Source organism: Schistocerca serialis, chromosome 3 (assembly GCF_023864345.2).
Source record: "Schistocerca serialis cubense isolate TAMUIC-IGC-003099 chromosome 3, iqSchSeri2.2, whole genome shotgun sequence".
Classification (NCBI taxonomy): Eukaryota; Metazoa; Arthropoda; class Insecta; order Orthoptera; family Acrididae; genus Schistocerca; species Schistocerca serialis.
The window spans coordinates 87,880,495-87,901,412 of record NC_064640.1 but is presented as its reverse complement, the minus strand read 5'-3'; the positions used below and the strand labels follow the sequence as shown (position 1 = coordinate 87,901,412).

Sequence of the window (20,918 nt, the reverse complement as noted above, 5' to 3'; positions counted from 1 at the left end):
TATATATATATATATATATATATATATATATATATATATATATATATATATATATATATATATATATATATACACAGCAAAAATAAACATTTTCAACAAATTATTCTTTAGTTCATAACACTATGTTTAGTGCTTTTCCTGTAAGAACATTCTTTCTCAATTCACTATTCAAGAATTTCTTCAAAATATGCTGTCACAACCTCTTCACTAGGCCCAAAATGTTTTCCAGTGACCAATATCTTTATATGTGGCTATAAGTTAGAGGCTGCCGAATCTGATGAAAATGGTGTAGGTTCCAACAACTTGTTCTTCCACTTCCAATTCCCCTCCCCCTCTCCCCCATTCCAAGCCAAAGAATGTTTTTCGGGAGGCACATCATTCTGATAAATATTCCCCCTCCTTCCCCTTCTGCAATCCAGTCTCTTTTAACATTGTTTTCCATCCAATTGGTCTATGAGACTTACACAGTATTTACCATTACGTTTGCAGGGTAATCCATCAAAAGAATTACTTTTGAGCATCAAATAATATTTCACCATACAACATTTCAGAAAAATGAAAAATTGACTCTCCTTTTTTGGTTCCACGGGCTTCCACCTCAAAATTTCTAACAATTCTAATTGTTATTTTGTTTCGGACATGAAGTGATGGTTCCACACCTCATCCCCCATAACAAATTAATGCATAAAATCATTTTTCTAATGTTTAAACGTTGCTGATAAATTCCTTTTATTCATAGATAGTCTGCCTTTGCAAATAAATGAGAGACAGTTTGTTTATTAATTTACTTTCTATCATCATTCAATAAATGTTGCACCCATATCACACAAAGCTTCCTCTAATTAATGTTCCAAGTAAAATGTGGCACAGTCTTCACTGTGATATGCATATGGCATCAGCTATTTCACACACACTTCATTGCTTATCTTGCAACACCATATTGAGAACTTCCTCATTTTCTGCAGCACATTTTTGATGCACTTCACATGCACCATCTTCATGACAGTTACAGGCATATTTGAATTCAACTGCCTATTTCTTAACTGGTGGAAATGAAGAAGCACACTTAGGGCTTTGTCAGCTTTGGATAAATTTACACTGGTGGCAAAATGTTCAAAACACAAAATTTTATTTGAAAAAATGGACACAACATACCTAATTAAAAAAAACCATATAAGCAAAATTATTTGGCAGCTCAAGTTGACACTTGATTCACAACAGTACTTTGCACAACATGTACCCAAAAAAAAAAAAAAACTTCTAAATTTCGTTGGTATTCTATGTCATCTCTGTGCCAGTCCAAAAACTTTTACCTTGTTCTCGTGTGCATGTTCTCTGAAATATGTTTCTAGCTTCTTAATCAGTGTACCTTTCATGTAATAAGACCTTTGTCTTCAAAGTTAACAATAGCTGACACTATGTCAAATTACGACCCAAAACATTAAAATACCTTTGTGCGCATATACATTTTGTACTTTCCACAGCCTTAAGAAAGTTAAAAAAAAGTCCTTATCCAAAAACTACCTTGAGCAGTTAATAGTGATCTGACTCATGAAGGTAACATCTTAGATCTGCTGGCAACAAACATACCCAAACTACTCTACTCATGAGAACACAGCAAGTACCACAGCCCGATTTCCCAGAAACTTCGCTAAGTGGAAAAGGAGTCAAAATAAGTGAACACATGTCTTAGCTTATCCGTAGATCTTCAACCGTTTCAGAAAAATTGACAGTCAAAGTTTTCAAGCTCCTGTGCATGCCTTTCACCGGGTGATATCCTCAGACAAAATGGTGGCCCAATAGTTAGGGTCACGACTTCTTAATTTATGCGTCCCACGTTCGAAATGCGGTTATCCTCTTTATTTTTATTTTTGTTGTTCATTTATACACCTGTGTCTGTAGAAAGTTACTACAAAACATTTTCCAGTGTATACTGATGAAACATTGTCCCTATTCGTCTACAAATTGCTTATCAGATGAATAAAAAGAAAATTATTTGAAATTGTTTTCAGAGAAATTCCAGCAGCTTATCTTGATTCATAATGAACTGCAAGCGCCATTTTGCAGAAAAGTGATCAGTTCTGCATGGTCTGCTACAAAATTATTGCCAACATGTGGAATATTCACCAGTGTTAATGATGTTTCTTTCTTCAGTGTGAATTATACGAAAACTGTCACTGTGGCAAACCTGCCTTTGTGCAGTATTCATGGTGTTATGAATGTCTGTGTTTCAAATGTTTCCATGATTGGTATTGTCCAAGGGAACACATAAATTTTCCTGAAGAATAAATATATGAATAAAATGTAAGAATTAATATGAAAATGAAATATCAGAATATGAGATTTAAAAAGCACCATATACATATACATTCTATAACAAATATGTGGCACTTACTGTGAAGCCCAGTTGTAATTTCACATTTAATATAACACCCTTGTACCCACTAATTTGACAAGAAACATTCATGTAGTAATCTTCTACGGACATAGAAAATAAGTGAAAACAATAAAAATAAAATAAATAAAAACAATAATCAGGCTTCAAACAAAGGGCGCAAAATTAATAGGCCACAATGCTAATCATTGGGCCACCACTGCATCTGACGATATCGCGCCACAAAAGACACATGCAGTACCTCGAAATCTTGGAATCTTTGACCGTCATTTTTTCAGAAATGGTCAAGTACATACAGATAAGTGAGACATGTGTTCACTAATTTTCACTCCTATTACGCTGAAAGAAGTCTGTGGAAATCGGGGTACGGCACTTGCCACATCCTCCTCATCAGTAAGTGTAGAACAGGCATTCAGTGATCATAAAACCATTACAGCATCCCTGAATACAGATGTAAATAAGAATACAAAGACAGGTAGGAAGATCTTTCTGCTTAAGAGTGAAAAGAAACAGATTTCAGATTACCTGAGCAGTCAGCATGAAAGTTTCATCTTCAGCACTAACAAGGTTGAGTATCAATGGACACAGTTCAAAATCCATTGTACAATACACTTTAGATATGTACATCCGAAGCACAGTTGTGAGGATGGAAAAGACCCACTGAAGTTCAACAGCCATGTTAGAAAGATGCTATGAAAGCAAAGAGAGGTTCATCAATGAGAGGAAGCCTAACAGACAAACAAACAAATGAATGTAGTCAAAATTAGCTAAGCAGGGTCATGAATGAGGTGTTCAATGAACTCAAAAGTAAAAATCTGTCTACTGACTTGACAGAAAATCCTGAGAAGTTTTGGTCTCATGTTATATCATTACACGGATGGAAGCCATCTTTACAGACACTCTGGGACAACAATCCCCCTGAACAGACAATGACACCGAAAAGTCCAAAATACTAAACATCTTTTTCTACAACTGTTTCAGAGTGGAAGATCACACTGTAGTACCTCTTCAGAGGCAATGGTGGCCCAATGCATCTGAAGAGATGGTTAGCATTGTGGCTTATTAAATCATTGCACGAATGACGAAATGGCTGATACCAAAGTGACCATAGTATAGAAAAGCAAATGAAATCACCCAACAGAAGGAATGCCACTGGACATGACAGGATACCAATAAAATTCTACAGATAGTATGCAAAAGAACTTGACCCTCTTCTAGCAGCAGTATACTGTAGGTCTCTGGAGAAGAGTAGTGTTCCTGATGGAAAAGGGCACAGGTCGTTTGCATTTTCAAGAAAGGTCGTCAAATAGTTGCAAAACCTATAGTCTGTATGTCTGACATTGGTTAGTTGTAGAATTTTGGAACACATTTTATGTTCACATATTGACATTTCTGGAGACCAAAACTCTCCTCTTTAGAAATCAACATGGGTTCTAAAAACAATGATCATGTGAAACCCAGCTTGATCTGTTTGTCCATGATACCCAGAAGGTGGTACATACTGGTGTCCAGGTAGATGCTGTGTTCCTTGACTTCTGTAAGGCATTCGATAAAATTTCACACTTCCACCTAACTAACAAAATGTGAGCATACAGAACATCAGGCAAACTGTGTGATTGGCTTGAAGAGCTTCTAGCAAACAGAACACATCATGTTATTCTCAATAGAGAGAAGCCTTCAGATGTAAAACTGACTTCAGGCATACCCCAAGGGAGTGTTATAGATCCATTACCTTTTTAAACCTGCAGAGGATCGGCCCTTGGTCAGGGAGTGGCAATTAACCCTCAAGAGCAAGAAATGTAATGTATTGCATGTACTCAAATGGAAAGACCCATTACTATATGATTACACAATTGTAGAAAAATCACTGGGTGCAGTTACTTGCACAAAATATCTAGGAGTATGCATATGGAATGATTTAAAGTGGAATGGCCTCATAAAACTAACTGCAGCAAAGGAAGATTCCAGACAGATTCATTGGAAGGATCCTCAGGAAATATAGTCCGTTAACAAGGAGGTAGCTAACAAAACCCTTGTTTGACTACTAGAAATGAAATGAGCATACGGCATAGCTGGCCGGGAGGCCCCATCCGGGAAAGTTTGGCCGCCAAGTGCAAGTCTTATTTCAGTTGACACCACATCGGACGACCTGCACGCCGGTGATGAGGATGGAATGATGATGAGGACAACGCAACACCCAGTCCTCGGGTGGAGAAAATCTCCAAACTGGCCAGGAATCAATACTGGTCCCACTTGCATGGGAGGCGAGCACGTTACCATCCAGCTAAGCAGACAGACTGTTTGACTAGTATTTGAATACTGCTCATCAGTGTGGGATCCATACCAGACAGGATAGATAGAGGAAATGCAAAAGATCCAACGAAGAGCAGCACATTTCATTACAGGTTCATTTAGTAAGCACAAAAGCATCATGGAGATGATCAACCAATCCCAGCGGCAGATACTACAAGAGAGGCGTCCTGCATCATTGTGTGATTTACTGTTAAAGTTCGGACCCCGTACATTCCTGGAAGAATCAACAAATAGATTTCTTCCTCCTGCATAAATACAACAAGACCGTGAAGATAAATTTAAAAGAGATCTGATTCCACACTGAGGCTTACCAGCAATTGTTCTTCCCATGAACCATTCGTGATGAACAGGAAAGGGGGGGAAATGACAGTGGTACACGAAGTACCCTCTGCCACACACTGCAAGGTGGCTTGTGGAATGTAGATGTAGATAAAGTAGTGTTATTAATATGAAGCTACACTTATATTATGAAAAATAAGTACAATTTTCAACATTACAGTAAAAAATAAATTATTGTGTTCTGTTTAACCTCATGTTTTCTAAAATCTATTTTGTTTTGAAGTAAAGGAAACAGTAAATCAATCATTAAGTGATATAATTAGCAACTAAGAACTTTTCATCTCATTTCACTCCCAATCTCTTCTTTTCATGTAGCCTTAACCAATAAAAAACTTACCTTGTTCTGTACTGGCTCAGGGACACATGTCACTTGTCTTGGTTCATATTCTTGAAATATACGTAAGCATTCCTTAGTTACATCATCTTCATCTGTGCTTGAACTGTCTTCATCACTAGCAGCAGAATCTACACCAGTTTCAAAATTTTGTTCTTCAGATATTCTCCCTAAAACAAAAACAATAATTTTATTATAGAATAAATTTACTGTACAGCAATAGCACAGGATCCCAATAAGTCATAGAATATCATTTTCTGGATGAAAATGATGAGAAATGCAGAGAGAGAGAGAGAGAGAGAGAGAGAGAGAGAAACATATTAGTCACAGTCTTACAATGAAGCAATGCATCACAAACCTCCATGAATTCTCTGTCAGTGTCTCCTGAGCCCATCAAATAATCTCAATTATATACACCTTTTCTGTATCTGCAGCAGCACTTTCGAATTTAAACAAATCTATGCTACAACTGGTTCAATACTGTGCGCCATAAATTTATGACTTAAACAAATGTATCCAAATGAAGGGACTACAACATAAGTTGTAAGCCAACAACTCATGTTCAGTTAGAAGCAATCTCAAAATACAGCCGTAAAACACACACACACACACACACACACACACACACACACACACACACACACACACAGAGAGAGAGAGAGAGAGAGAGAGAGAGAGAGAGAGAGAGAGGGAGAGAGGGAGGGGGAGGTGGGGGGGGGGAGAGAGAGAGAGAGAGAGAGAGAGAGAGAGAGAGAGAGAGAGAGAGAGAGATGAGGAAAAATATTCCAAGGACCGCAATCTGCTACACACAATGGCCTTTTATAACTTGAAGTTAGAGCTGTTAGCAAGATAAGCAGCCAACATAGACCATGACAACATGTCCAAGCAGATGTGCCCCTCTTTCCTCGTGTGTTATGCAGGCCCACTAGAACATTCACAAGCTGTCTTTAGATTTCTCTATTTTATGTAATTCAGTTGCATTGCCATTTTTTGACATATGAGCATGGGAAAAACCATTTTCTGTTTTTAGCTCAATGTGTGAGAAAACTTTTTCTTTGTTCTTGAGTCCCCTTTGTATATCTATATTTTACATTCAAAGTACATGTTCTTTCTCACATTCCACATTTATGGTAGTGTGTCCCTTTTCCTCTTTCAGTCAGAAAATAGTCATTCTGATGACCCTAGTTTACTTTCATGACACACTATCCAGCAATTGTTTTCTACACAACAAAAGCTTCTGTTTTAGGTTCTTATGACTCCATACTATGTATATATTTGTCAGTTATGATGACAAAGTACCTTTTTCTTTATTTATTTAAAGGCTTATCAGTGCTGCTTTGTGTTTCAATTGCTCTAGTTGGGCCAGCTTTTAAAGAAAACTTTTATATTTGCCTTTTCAGAATAGTTCAACATGTATGCATGCCAACTATCCTTACTCCATTCCTTAGAGTGCTGCACAAACACGTTTCTCTATTCTACATGACACTATTGTTTGCGTTCATAATTCAATAGCATTCTGTCATTAACCACACCATACAGTAGTAATGTATGCAACATTTGTCAACATATAAGTTAACTAACCAAGAAACGAAACTGGTGTAAAATAAAGCAGACAGTACCAAAAGTTGTGAAACTTATGAGAAGTACAAGCCATTTTCAAAACAACAAAGTACCTTAGTCTGGATCCCACTGATATTAATGTATTAAATTAGTGTTCTTTTCTTAGATTCTTTTAATGGTCAGACCTCTTAATTAATTTCACATTATTCCACTTAATGGGGTAAGAGTTAAAAAATTTTAGGGCTGCAAATCTCACCCATTTCTGTGTCATATTAAGACTGAGTGATCAATAATGTAAGTCATTTCTCCTCCTAGTATTATATACATGAATGTTGTTCTTATTCTTAAACTGTGATTAATTATCAGTAACTTCCTAAGGGAGCAAATAAACTGAGAGGCAGATGCTGGTGTACCAAATTGCATAACAAGGATCTACATTGGACATCATTACACATTTCTGTGCAGCAACACTTTCTTCTTCAATGAAGACAACAGTGAATGAGAATATAAAAAGTAAACCACAAATTTTGAGATTTTCGTTTCCCAGATATACTTCTGTTATACAAAAGTTGCAAAGCTCTGATGTTTAAGACGACAATCTATAACATGTTATATCCCGTTCAGATTCTTATCAATGTAAACATGTGGGAAATTACAATATTTTGCTATAGTGATTAGTTTCCAATGTTGCGCGATCAGGTCTTGAGCAGTACAGAATTGCATGTATTGTGTCTTATGTAAGTTAAAAACTACACCTTTAAAAATTTCCACACCACATCTGGTGAACAAACATAAAAGAAATGTAAATTTCTTTGTTGTAATAATGTATATTAATACTCAAGCAGGCACACCACATTTTCATTAGTCGAGTAGGCGTATGAGATTTTTCATACCCCACAAATTAATTAACATAACACGGTCTCAAACTCTGCAAAAATGGTGTTTATTTTGCGAATACTGTTACTGAGCATTTTAATTTTTTTTTTTTTTTTTTGTGAACCTGTTTGATTATTTGAAATTATTTCGATAACAATTTAAATATATAATAAAAAGTTAATACAAAATGTTTCACTTGAGGTTTACTTTATTTTTCAGTTTAGTGCGTGGCCCCTACATTTTAGGCCTCATGAACATAAGTCACAGTCAAACTAAGGACTTAGTCATTACAGTTATTGCAACTGTAAGCAATTGTCAAATGTTTCTTACAAACTTTTTGCATATATTACATATAATGGTTGTTGATACATCTTTTTCTCGGCCACAAATTACATACCTCCCACATTTCTTGCTTGTTGATCCTTGAAAAGTAGATGGACATATGTCATTCTTTTCCAAGAGTTTTTGATATTTAATCAAGAATGAAAAAATGCCATCAGGAAGACACATTAGTTTGTATCTTTCAGTTAGATGAGGCTTCATCAACACCATTACTAAATTCTTCGAAAAATTCTTCTTGCATAATAAGGGTTTTGTTAATTTCAGGTACACAAAACTTACACACTGATTCCTGCGACATTCATGAAAGAGTGAAAGATGCACATTGGACATATGCTTGTTATGCACAAGGCATTGTATGCATTACATGATTGATCCACGGTGTCAAAGTCTCCTTTTCTCATGTCATAGTCCATTATTATTTCAAGCTTTTTTTATTTTATCATCCAGTATTGGTAGTTCATGCATCATGGATAGCAATATCATCGATCTGTTTCTCTCATGTATTTATGAAGTGAGAGTGACATCTTTTTGAAATTCTAAAATTGAAGACCCAACTTATCAATTTTTGCTTCCCTCAAATTCAACAAGAGTTTCTCTTTTTGTTCTCCTTCAGTGTCCCCATAAAAATGAGCTGCTTCTTTAGGGGATATGTCACCAAAGGATGACAGTTATCAAATCTGATGTCAATGTTAGGAACCAGGTGCATTACTATATCACTTGGCTTGTTTTAGGTCTGATACTGGCCATCCTCTTGCTTTCCACAGTATAGTTCTAAATTACTTGTAAAAAATGCTTTTGAGTCACACATAGCAAAGACCTTATTCCATATTTTGCAGGCTTATTGCGAATATACTGCGTAAAACTGCTGCACCCTTGGAAAGCCTCCAATTTTCTATCAATAGTCACATAGGACCCCAGTTTGTGCAAATTCCTGTATCTGAAACTGCAAGAAAGGATGAATGACAGCTAGTTTGTCTATTTTTCTTCTTTCAGCTTATGTGTTCTTGTCATCAAATTGCATACATTGGACTAAAAACAAAAATCTCTTGTAACTTAGAACTTGCATTCCTGTTCTGTCAGAGTTCCATACTTGAGTGCATTAGTGTGATGTCCTTTCTTTGTTCCAACCAGATATAAACACCCTAGCACAGGAAGTATTTCAGTTTTGATGTCTCCTTTACACCTCTATCGCAAAAGCACTCTGATGATTCACTTTTCTTCTGTATACACAGATTTCTATGAGTGACAATTATCTATTATACTGTTATTTCTTATTTAATGAAAAGCAGAAAATTCATTACTTAGGTCATCTGCACTGCTTCTAGGACCAGGAAACACTTCTACTACATTCTTATTTCTAACTTTACTCTGGTAGAAATCTTCACAGTTACTAAAACAGGATCTCAATTAATATTTCTTTACATCCTTTTTTCAAGTGCATCAGTTAACAAGGACAAACCATGTAACTGCAAAATAAACTTAAAGGAAATTGGTAGGAATTATGATGATGTAACTCATTAACGAACTTGTTAGTATCAAATGGCCAAAAATTGTGAACTGTGATTGTGCTCATCATTTTTTAATTAATTCTATAGTTATTTTTCACGTTAACATTGCCATGATCAAAATGAACATACTGCTCCCAGATGCCACGTTCAGTGGCTCATACAGTTTGATTCATTATCTTACTTGTAGTCCAACTGTATCATCAAAAGCAGTGGCTTATTTGCAATTTGAATGACAAAAGGAAAGTTTTTACAATTTCTAACAAGCTCCATGCTTAAACTTTTGAAGTTGCTAAATGAAATGGCAATACTTCTTTGAAACCTTGTATAGTCAGAAACCACAATAATGTCACATCAGACACTGATTAATACGGTCATATGCTCCTCTATTACTAAGTTCTGCAAAAGATTAATTTTACATTCAAGCTCTTCACCTGTCAGAGGAAAAAGATATTCAAGTATTTAAAGTGTATAATATGCCAGTCACCCAGATGAAACCACAAACAAAAGGCATCTTACATTATTTACGGACATACCCTCCACTGATAAGAAAGCATGACAAATAAAGCTGTGCAGAGCAGTGCCATACTGAAGGGGGGGGGGGGGGGGGGGGGGGTTTAAGATCGGCCCCCACAAAGCTCAGTGACACAAAAGGGGTGCAAAAACTGGCCAGAAAAGAAAATAAGAAGAAAGACAGTTTAAGAATTAATAGGGAGATGTATGTGACTTCTTCTCTCCTTATGTTCCTGTCCTTTGCCTACAAGAAGAAACCTTTCTTTCCATCTGCAACTGTAAACTCACACTTTTGTAACAGTGTCATTTCTACGGTATCATTTTATCCAATTATCATCATAAAGTGAGAGAGTACTGAAGCAAATATGCTATTTACCCAGAGACTTCCAATTTTTGCAGACAGACTGGATAAGATGCAATGGTGGAGAATGTGAGCAAAAAAAGTGGAGGGAATATGTAATTTACTTGCACCCCCCCCCCCTCCCCCAAAGCCAGTTTTTCTGCTTCTAAGCTTTGGCTGCTACGATCTGCTGTGTAAATCTAAAAAGAATTAAATAATAAGTCCCCTGCGTCAGATGAATAATGTTACAGAATTTGTTTGTTATTCATTATGCTTAGAGACAGATATATTCTGTTAATCTCAAGTTGAACCCTAGTTTAAACAAATGTTTATTACACCATTTGTCGTCAGCTGCACTGCTCAAGCAGTTAAACTTGACTTGATGACATTCAATGAATTTGCTAGGCTCAAAGCAAGGAAAGGCAAAGTAAAATTGCAACAACTACACAATTCCTGGAAAGAAATAATTTCTCAACTCATTATTACAGCTCTGTCTTTTAATTCTAATTAATAATTTATGAATAGTAATTTATGAGGAGCAAACAATTTCTTATTCAATGTATACCATACTTGTATTATCAATTACAGCAGCAGCCATAAACAATAATATAATTTTTTTTTATACTTTCAGTATTTTAAAGTGTACATAATTTGTAATTTATTTGTTACAGTGGTATCTTTAACGTGTTATGTGCAATATTTTTCATCAATATAGTTCATGTAAGTAATATTTTTAAATAATTCTATGTTATTATTGAACTAATTAAGAACTTCTAAAATTTTCTAAATCTGCATGGAAAAAAAATTGCAGAAAGGTATGTTTACACGCTAAAGGGCTCGAGGCGGGGGTGGTGTGGTGTGAGCTTTGACAGTTCTGCCAGGGGTGTGGCATCACCTCAGTATACATATGGTGCAGAGTGAGAACTAGACAGAAAAAACATCATGAATTACAATGGCTCGGTTTCTCAAAATGAGCTACCTCTTTGTATAAAATAATGCTTCCAGACTTATCACCAATAAAAATAATTTTTACTGCCTTTTATAATACAATGTACACATTTTACACCTAAAACTATATTATTCACATGAGCCTCTGTAAGCACTTTGAAGTTACTGTTTCCCAGTGTAAAAATAAAGGGTCTGCCCCACCACACCCAGTCAACTTTTAATACACATATATTATGCCTGAAACCTGCTAACTTGAATTTTTATGACACTTTTTGTGGTGTCATCCAAAGAGTGAGGTCCCAATTTACATGTGGTACCTCACAACAACACCACAAGCTAATGACAGCCACTGTCAGGTGCAGCAATGAATGAGAGATGTCGGCACAGACATGCCCTCAAGAGTTTCCATATGCAGCCACTGCTGGAAGCTTGCTTACATCAGAGCGCAGCACTGCTCAGCCCACTCTGTAATCATTGCCCATGATATCATCATTTTAGCCCAGATCTGGCTGTGACCTATCATACCTGTAAGTCAGAATAGTGTATCAAGTTTATAAGGCAATTGTACACTGAGATGCAACTATCATTCTGTATTGTATCAAGTGGTAACAGTTACAGCATTCAATGATAGTAACAAATACATAAAGACATTCATGTGGCCATGGACTGTTTCCAAGCTAAGTTTTTAGATTTTTCAAATTTTAATAAATATAATTTGTATGTACTGTAGTATCTTCTCGACTTCCTCCAGACGTAAATCTAGGCTTGCTAAATCACACTACAATTGCAACAATGATGGTGGCTTTTGTACTCCAGCATATTGTCCTGTTCGCCATATACAATAAGCTCCCGTACTTCTCACGAGTGCTTGGTGTATCCCTAGGAACGGTGACAACAATACTTGCATATTTTTGTGTATCCTATAAAGTGTTTAACCATGTCCGAGTCCCCATGAGAAATGTCTCTAAATGAAGTTGTTCAGTTTCAGATGCGGCAGACTCGAATGACTGCTGCTCAGTGTATAGCAGGTGACAACCTCACTTTCGCAACAAGCAGCTCCACAACCGGTTACTGATCCCAAGTTTTGTCAGTTTAACAGTAAAGAAAAGGAATGGTTGGAATAATGCACCAAACTCAAAGCACACTTAACGGCATACAACATTGCAGGTATGGTGCATATTGCTTTCTTTCTGTCCACTGTCAAAACTGATGTGTACTGTCCATGCATAAAGTTATTCCCCGACTCTCATCCAGTAGATAATTTTTATGAAAAACTCGTTCGTAGAACTGATGAGCATTACAAAGCACATTGCTGTGGCGAGATTCAATTTTTTTTTGTCTAAAGAAGTAGCCTGAACAGTCGTTCATACAGTGTAATGCTGACAAAGGGCTAACCAGTTACTGTAGGTTCAACTGGTCTTGTTATAGTGATGTCATTTTACATGATGCAATCATGGAAAATGTGTCAGGTGCATGCATATGCTTTACTATCCTACACAGTTTTGTCTATTGTAGAGTCTTAAAGTACTGTAGACACACACTGAAGTTTATTTTGCTGCTCCATCTATTTCTCTTGTTCATAATGCACACGGCACTCACTCTCAGTCTAAGATTATTGTTAAAGTGAATAAAAGCAAGGCTCAGATTAACAGTAAATGTAAAGAAAAAAACCTTTTAGTCATGTGGTACATGAGGCATATTTTAGAATTACATGTCGAATTTTTGTCCACAGCATTCTTCAGATGATGATAGAAATGCTTGTCCTTGTCACGACGTAAAGTGTTTCACGTGTGGTAAATACCGTTATGTCCACATACTCTGTGCACAACACAGCCGGGGCAGGCACCAGTCTACTGCATGGCTTCAGCGTAGCTTCTAGAAAGCGAATTTCTGGTCAGCACAAGCATTACAGCTGGTGCCAATGGAGACTTGCTTTTCTGCTTTGCAGAATTCTTCCGCTATAGTCCACAGACAGAGGAACAAACTTTTAGTCCAATTAAGAATGTCTCAAAAGACAAATTCCAATTAGACAAAGGAGCATCTCTGTCCTTCATCAGTAAATATACCTATGAAATGACAGGTGGCCCACGGCTACGGAAGGCTACTTCTGTTCATCTGCATGTAATAGGTACGAAATACCAATACTTGGCATTTGCAGCTTGCCAGAAACTTTTCACGATGTTACAAAGTGAATTTCATTTCATATACTGTGTTCTAGAAACAGTACAAACCTTTTTGCTTTAGACTTGTTTGATTTGCTCAACCTGTGTCTTACAACGCGTTACAAATCAGTGTTTCAGTGCCTAATACCAATGTTTCTCACTTGTGCGATAAGTACAGTCAACTATTGGAACCAGGATTAGGAAAGGCTAAAGATTTTGAGGTGCACATTACTGTTAAAGACAATGTGCAACCACGATTTTATCAGAATAGACCTGTCCCCTAGGCTAAACATGAGCAGCTTGCTGAGGAACTGCAACAACACATTTATGCAAGGCAGTGGGCATCCCTCTCGGTCATAATTAAGAAGCCACCAGGAAGTTTACATTTGTGTGTGAATTCAAAGTCATGGTAAACCCACAATCTGTCGTGAATTCACTTCCTCTCTCATGACAGGCGGAACTATTGGACAGACTGGGACAGGGCAGATTCTGTTCCAAGACTGATTTATGTAAGACATACTTACAGTTGTCACTGGATGAGCAGTCCAAGCAATATTTTGTGATCAACACTCACCTGGTATTGTTCTAGTTTTGAGGACTACCATTTCGAAATGCTTCTGCTCCTGCCATTTTTCAACATTTCCTGGAACATTAACAGTCAAGGTCCCTTCATCTACAAACTATTCTGATGATTTTGTTGTCATGGGTTGTATGCCCACTGGACATGTAGCAAATTTGGAATGTTTGTTGAATGTGTTCATCGTGGTTCACTTAAAGTTTAACAAGGAAAAGTGTTCTTTCTTCCATGAAGAATTTGAATATTTAGGACATGTTATAAATCCACAAGCTCTTCACCCTGCTCGTTCACATTTGTACAAATTGAAGATCTGTCAGCACCCCATAACATCAAGGAGTTAAGGGCCATACTGGGCAAATTAACAAATTACATTAAGTTTATTGCAAGTGCTGCACAAATTGCTGCTCCACTGAAACAACTGTGCCAGAAACGCATTCCTTTTGTGTGGTCCCAAGAATGTCGGAATGCATTTCGGCAGTTAAAGGACACATTGTTGTCATTGTCTGATTCATTTTGATCCAGCTAACCCAGTTGTGTTATCTGTGGATGTATCTTCTTACAGAATTTGAGATGTGCTCTCCCATAAATTGATTCATCTGGTAGACCCATTGCTTTCGCCCTGAAAACTCTGAACAAAGTGCTATGCAATTACAGTCAACTTGAAAAAGAGGTGGTCACCATTGTCTATGGTGTTACTGAGTTTCACCAATATTTGTACAGTCAGAAGTTCTACTTGATTACATATCATTGGCCTTCAAGAGCTTCGATCAATCCTTCCAAACCTGTCCTACCGCGGACAGCACAAAAATTACAATGTTGGGCTCTTTTACTGTCTAATTATCTACTACACGCAAAACGAGGATAATGGAATGTAGCTGAATTAAATCAGGTGATGCTAAGGGACAGGGAAATTTGTTAATACCGAATATAGAGTTAAGTGCCAGGAAGTCTTTTCTGAAAGTATTTGTATGGAGTGTAGCCATGTATGGAAGTGAAACATAGCCAATAAACAGTTTAGACAAGAAGAGAATAGAAGCTTTTGAAATGTGGTGCTACAGAAGAATGCTGAAGATTAGATGGTTAAATCACATGACTGATGAGGAGGTACTGAATAGAATTGGGGAGAAGAGGAATTTGTGGCACAACTTGACTAGAGGAAGGGTTCGGTGGGTAGGACACATTCTGAGGCATCAAGAGATCACCAATTTAGTACTGGAGGGAAGCATGGAGGGCAAAAATCGTACAGGGAGACCAAGAGATGAATACACTAAGCAGATTCAGGAAGATGTCGGTTGCAGTAATTACTCAGAGATGAAGAGGCTTGCATGGGATAGAGTAGCACAGATAGCTGCATCAAACCAGTCTTTGGACTGAAGACTACAGCAGCAACAAGCACTAGACACAGTTTGAGTCATCTGAGAAACCATATTATCAAATTGGTACTAAAGACTTTCAGATTCCTCAAAACTTTCCTCTTGATTTGCGGCATATGGTTGGAGCAATTGCTTCTGACCTACCTTTTCAGGTAGTTTTGCAATATGTACCCTGCTGGTGGCCATGTAGTTTGAAAGAGCACGAGTCTGCTCCACTGTAACAGTTTTTTCAGTGGTCATGTCCTCCCAGACCGTCACAAAACACACACACACACACACACACACACACACACACACACACACAGATTTTGCAGGTCCATTCTGGAACACACAATGGCTGCTGGTCATAGGCGTGGACAGTTAATTTCCTTTTGTAGCCCCCATGACATCCACCACAACAACTCATACTATATCAGCTTTGTCTTCTATTTTCTGCCTTGAGGGTCTTCCTGTTGTCCTTGTCTTGAACAACAGCCAATTTTCAAGTTTTGTGCCAACAACTGCATAAACCACGTAACTACTGCTCCTTTCCACCTTTATCTTAAAAGTGAAGCTGCATAGTTTGTTCAAATGTTCAAAAGTCACATGGAGAAAGTCCATTCCCCCCACACACAGGAGCAAGTCTTAAAGACTTTTCTTTTCTCCCACTGCTCCTTTCCAAGTGATGAGAAGCTGCCAGGAGAATTATTTCATCGTTGTCATCACTGTATCTTGTTGAATCTTCTGCAGCCACCATGGAAACAGATTGTTCCACCTGGTCAGACATAGTTCCAGTAGCAAGACAGTGTTTTCTTTAAAGTTTTCGGCAAGAACCAGTGTTGGGAGCACAGTGTCATCACCAAAGTTTTGAGTTCTTCATTTTAAATTGTTCAAGGTTCCTCTGAGCTGCATCAGAATCAGAAGGACCTGCTGCAGAACTTTTAAATCAGTGACCATGATGCAGAATTTTAGCCCATAAATCCAGCACATCACTGGGGTCCGAAACAGCAATCAGCTCCGACTCTCCACCCATTGTGGTTGGTACTGTCCAGAGTGGTGCCAATGGTGTCTACACCACCATCAATGTTGCTGACATCCATGGAAGTGCTGACGTCCACAGAAGTCTACCCTCAGATGGCCAGCATGAGGCTCCCACAGTCATCAGGTGTCTCCTGGCATGAGGCTCCCATCGTCGTCAGGTGTCTCAGCACTACACGATGACGATGCAGATGTTTGGGTGGGTGGTGGAAACGGAGGGGGGAAGGGGGGAGGGCGAATATGGTGTTATCCACAGCATGTCGTCTCAGGTGACAGTTTTTACCTCACAATGGCACCACAAGCTATAAAGACAGTAAAAAATACATAGTGACATTCCTGTTGACATGGATTGTTTCCAAGTTAAGTATTTGAGAATGTTCAACTCTTATAAAGTGATCTAATACTTTGTGTGTGTTGCTGTATCCACTCGACCTGCTCCAGAATAAATCTAGGCTTGGTACTATACTTTTCATAGGTGACTAATATATACAGTGATAACCACAACTCTATGACTACTGTCCATTGTGATGTTGGATGCTACCTGGTAGCATTGCGGGCACATGACATAATAACAAAAGTCTGTAAGCAGAACATACATGGATGGTGGACCACCTTAGTGAAGATAGGGGCTGCAAATGGGGAAATCCATTGAGATAAGCAATTTTGACAAAGGGCAGATTATTATTACACAGAGCCTGTGAAACAATATCTCTAAAACTGCAAAACTGGTCGAATGTTCATGTGCTACTGTCGTAAGCATCTACGGAAAGAGGCAGGAGAACAGTGAAACAACCACTAGGTGCTAAATGGTTGGATGTCCGTGCCTCTTCACAGAATGTGGGCTTGATAGGTTTATGCTCTGTAAAGTACAATAGGTGGTGATCTGTGGCATCTCAGCCAAAAGAGCACAATTCTGGCGCACGTCCAAGTGTTTCAGAGCTCACCATTCATCGTACATTGTGGAGCTCTGCAGCAGACCACCCTTACATCATCACATGTTGACCCAGCGACACTATCAATTATCATTGCAATGAGCATGGGACCATTGGGATTCGACCACTGATTAATGGAAACATGTTAGCTCTTTGAATTAATCACATTTTTGCTGCACTAGGTCGATGATTGTCTCCAAAAATGCTGGCTTGAAATGCGTAATGCACCATGGATGCAGGCTGTTGGAAGCAGTATTATGCTATGGGAGACATTCTTCCGACAGCCTCGAACCACCTGAACCCCATCATACTTGATGTCTTCCCTGACAGCAATGTCATCTTTCAGCAGTATAATTGTCCGTGTCTCACAGTCAGAACCATGCTACAATGGTTTTAGAAGCATTAAAGTGAACTCACATTGATGTTCCGGTGACCAAATTCACCTGTTGCAAATCCTATGGCACCCATCTGTGTCACTTTTGGGTACCATTGCCATGTACACAAATCAGCAGACAGTTATTTATGTGAATTGCATGAACTGTGTGTAGATATCTACCTGCCACGTACTTCTACAAAACTACCAACAAACTGTTGGCTCCCTGACAACCAGAATCAGTGATGTACTTTGTTCCAAAGACAGATAAACAAGCTATTAAGCAGTTGATCATAACATTTTGGCTCATCAGTGTAAACTTCTTTTGTAAGACTTAATTTGTAATTGGCAACAGTAGCCAGACTGTCAGGGTCAAGGTAACTTATGGTTTGCAGTCACTGTGTTAATTATTCCAGAAAACACTTTCCCACACAAGGTCATGACAAATCGCCATTACTTCTAATATTTCCCTCAGTAAAGCAGAATGACCACTAAATACAGTAGTCCAAAACATCACAATATTTTCTTCCTTGAACTGTTGTTTTACAACTTAGCCTGTAAATATGCTATGAAACTCTCCTGTTCAGTGCAAGTCTATACTTGCAATTCACTTACATTATTGGTGATGGTGGGAAGTGACCAAGAAGGTCTTTCCTTCTAAATAGCATTACTGTGGTGAGCTGCCAAGGAAATAAGTAGGCCTATTTTTTTGACAATTTGTGATAATGTCAATTTAGGAAAGAGTGAAACACTGTTCCCCTGCCCCCCATGGCCAAGACCTGTGGAAAGACTAGACACCAACCAACGCCAACAAACCCCACTCAACACTTTCAGGCTAAAAATTATATTCAATGAATGCATGAAAGGTTAATTTTTAGATAACTAAAATTATTTATAATTTAAGGCAGTAAGTGTAGTGTCATCTGTAATGCGGATTGTGGTTCCAAGATTGGCACCACCAGAGGATGTATTAGATGCCAGCCGGAGTGGCCAACCACAGCAAGTCCTCAACACCCGCAGGAATCTTCACAGATCCACTGCCACTGGCTGCTATTTATGTACACTTGGCAGTTCCGGAGTTGTTGTGGCAGTTTATGTTCAGTGGTGTGAGTTGCAATCCACATAACCTTCATGTTAAGTGTGTCACAATATGTACCGGACAAGGACTGTTACCACCTTGGACTCAATGTACTGTGTTTGGTGTTCTGTTATCTTCAATTACTGTACCATCCACACACTGGTTACCTTCTCCACTTCAAGTTATGTGTTTATTAATGAAGTATTAACCAAAAGTTGTGTCATGGCTGTTTCTTGTTTACCTATTCCAGAAGACGTGACACAACCGTTAAGTACAGGATGATTCAAAAAGAAAGAATATATTTCAGTTGTTTATTCCAGACAAACTTTGAAGGATAGAAACACACATGTCACTGGACTGAGGAAGGGTCAAAGTTTTCGCTCGTACAGACTCTGTACTATACCCTCAATATGAACACCAAGTATTGCACGACAAAATACGAAATGGTAGTTCATTTCATTCCACATGGTATTTCATTTCATTACAAACACAAATCAACAGGTCCCTGTTAACTGAACTGACAAGTACAACAATTCGATTTCTCAGCTCTTGAAGAGTAGTTAACTTACGTGGGGCAAAGACTCTTTCTTTATGTACCCCCACAGAAAAAAAATCACTAAGTGTGAGATCTGGTGACATGGGAGGCCAAGAGCAATGAACTAGAGCTTGTCGTCCACCTGTTCCAGTCCAACATTGTGGGATGGGTTGTGTTAAAATAACGCGCACCTCACTGTGAAAGTGAGCCGGGGCATCATCATGTATAAAAATGAAATCATTGGAATCTGTGAAGTTGAGGAAACAACCAATGTCGCAGCATGTCGAGGTATATTACTGTCACAGTTCCCTTTGCAAGAAAGAAAGGTCCATACACTTTATGAACAGAAACACTTCCAGTTTCACTGACTCTCTTTCCTGTTCAACAACAATTCCAGAATTTTGTGACCCCCAAATTCTTGCATTATGGTGATCTACTTTTCCTGATAGATGAAACATCCAACAGTCTGAAAAGATGATACATTTGGAAAAAATCATGGAGAGCTGAAACGCAAAATTTGTACCTTCTGTTAAGATCACAGGGATGCAATTGCTGCAGTAACTGCAACTTTTAAGGCTTCACATGGAGGCATTGTTTCAGAGCACACCACATTGTTGTTTGAAGAAGTTGAAGTTCCTGGTCTGACCACTTTGTGAACTTCCAAGTGCTCCATGTGAATGCATTTCACATATGCTCAACATTTTTATCAGACGTGTGTGGCCAACAAGTGCTCTTCCCTTTGCATATGCAATCAATCTCCAAGAATTTTGTATGCGAGTCATAAATCTGCTTGTGCAAAGATGGCTTGTTGTTGAATCGACAGTGAAATGCACATCGAACATGAACAATGGATTGACTTTGCACACATTACAACACACAAAATGATTTTTCTTGTGGTGCCGTCGCCATGTTGCTACAAACAAACAACAGTGCAGCTCTATCAAAATGTTGAACCTTATAACCACTCTTTTAATTGAGAACAAGATTATCAGGCTTACTCTCATACAGGAGAGAGGTTATTGATAATATCAGAAATAATCACTGAAAATGTTTTAATTAAAATTATCAATACACAATTCCTCATCAGAATAATGTCCACAGCAAAGTAGCACCTCAGGGAAATTATTTGGAAAAATTGTCCCCTGCTATATCCTGGAGAGCTGAAATGCAAAATTTGTACCTTCTGTTAAGGTCACAGGGACGCAATCTGTTTCTAAATTCTACTATATAAACCACCCACAGGTATTGTTAGTTCTCGTCTTGTTTTCTCAGCTCTGAATAAGTCCACATAGCTGCGGCGTGCAATGCATTTCCATGTGACATGCTACAGAAGGTATCAGGACACTTCTCTTAAACTGCAAGGAAAGTGACTATAGTTAATTTATACAGGACAGACTTACATTTAA

The 20,918-nt window shown here is 38.1% G+C and overlaps 1 protein-coding gene across 1 annotated transcript in view; it reads right to left on the bottom strand.

Moving 5' to 3' along the window:
* Window positions 1-20,918, bottom strand: part of LOC126469754 (RNA exonuclease 1 homolog) — a 223,285-nt gene that overhangs the window by 145,427 nt on the left and 56,940 nt on the right. Inside the window, exon 3 of the mRNA XM_050096969.1 lies at window positions 5,385-5,551. Within this exon, the coding sequence (XP_049952926.1) occupies window positions 5,385-5,551 (167 nt within the window). The remainder of the gene's footprint in view (window positions 1-5,384; window positions 5,552-20,918) is intronic.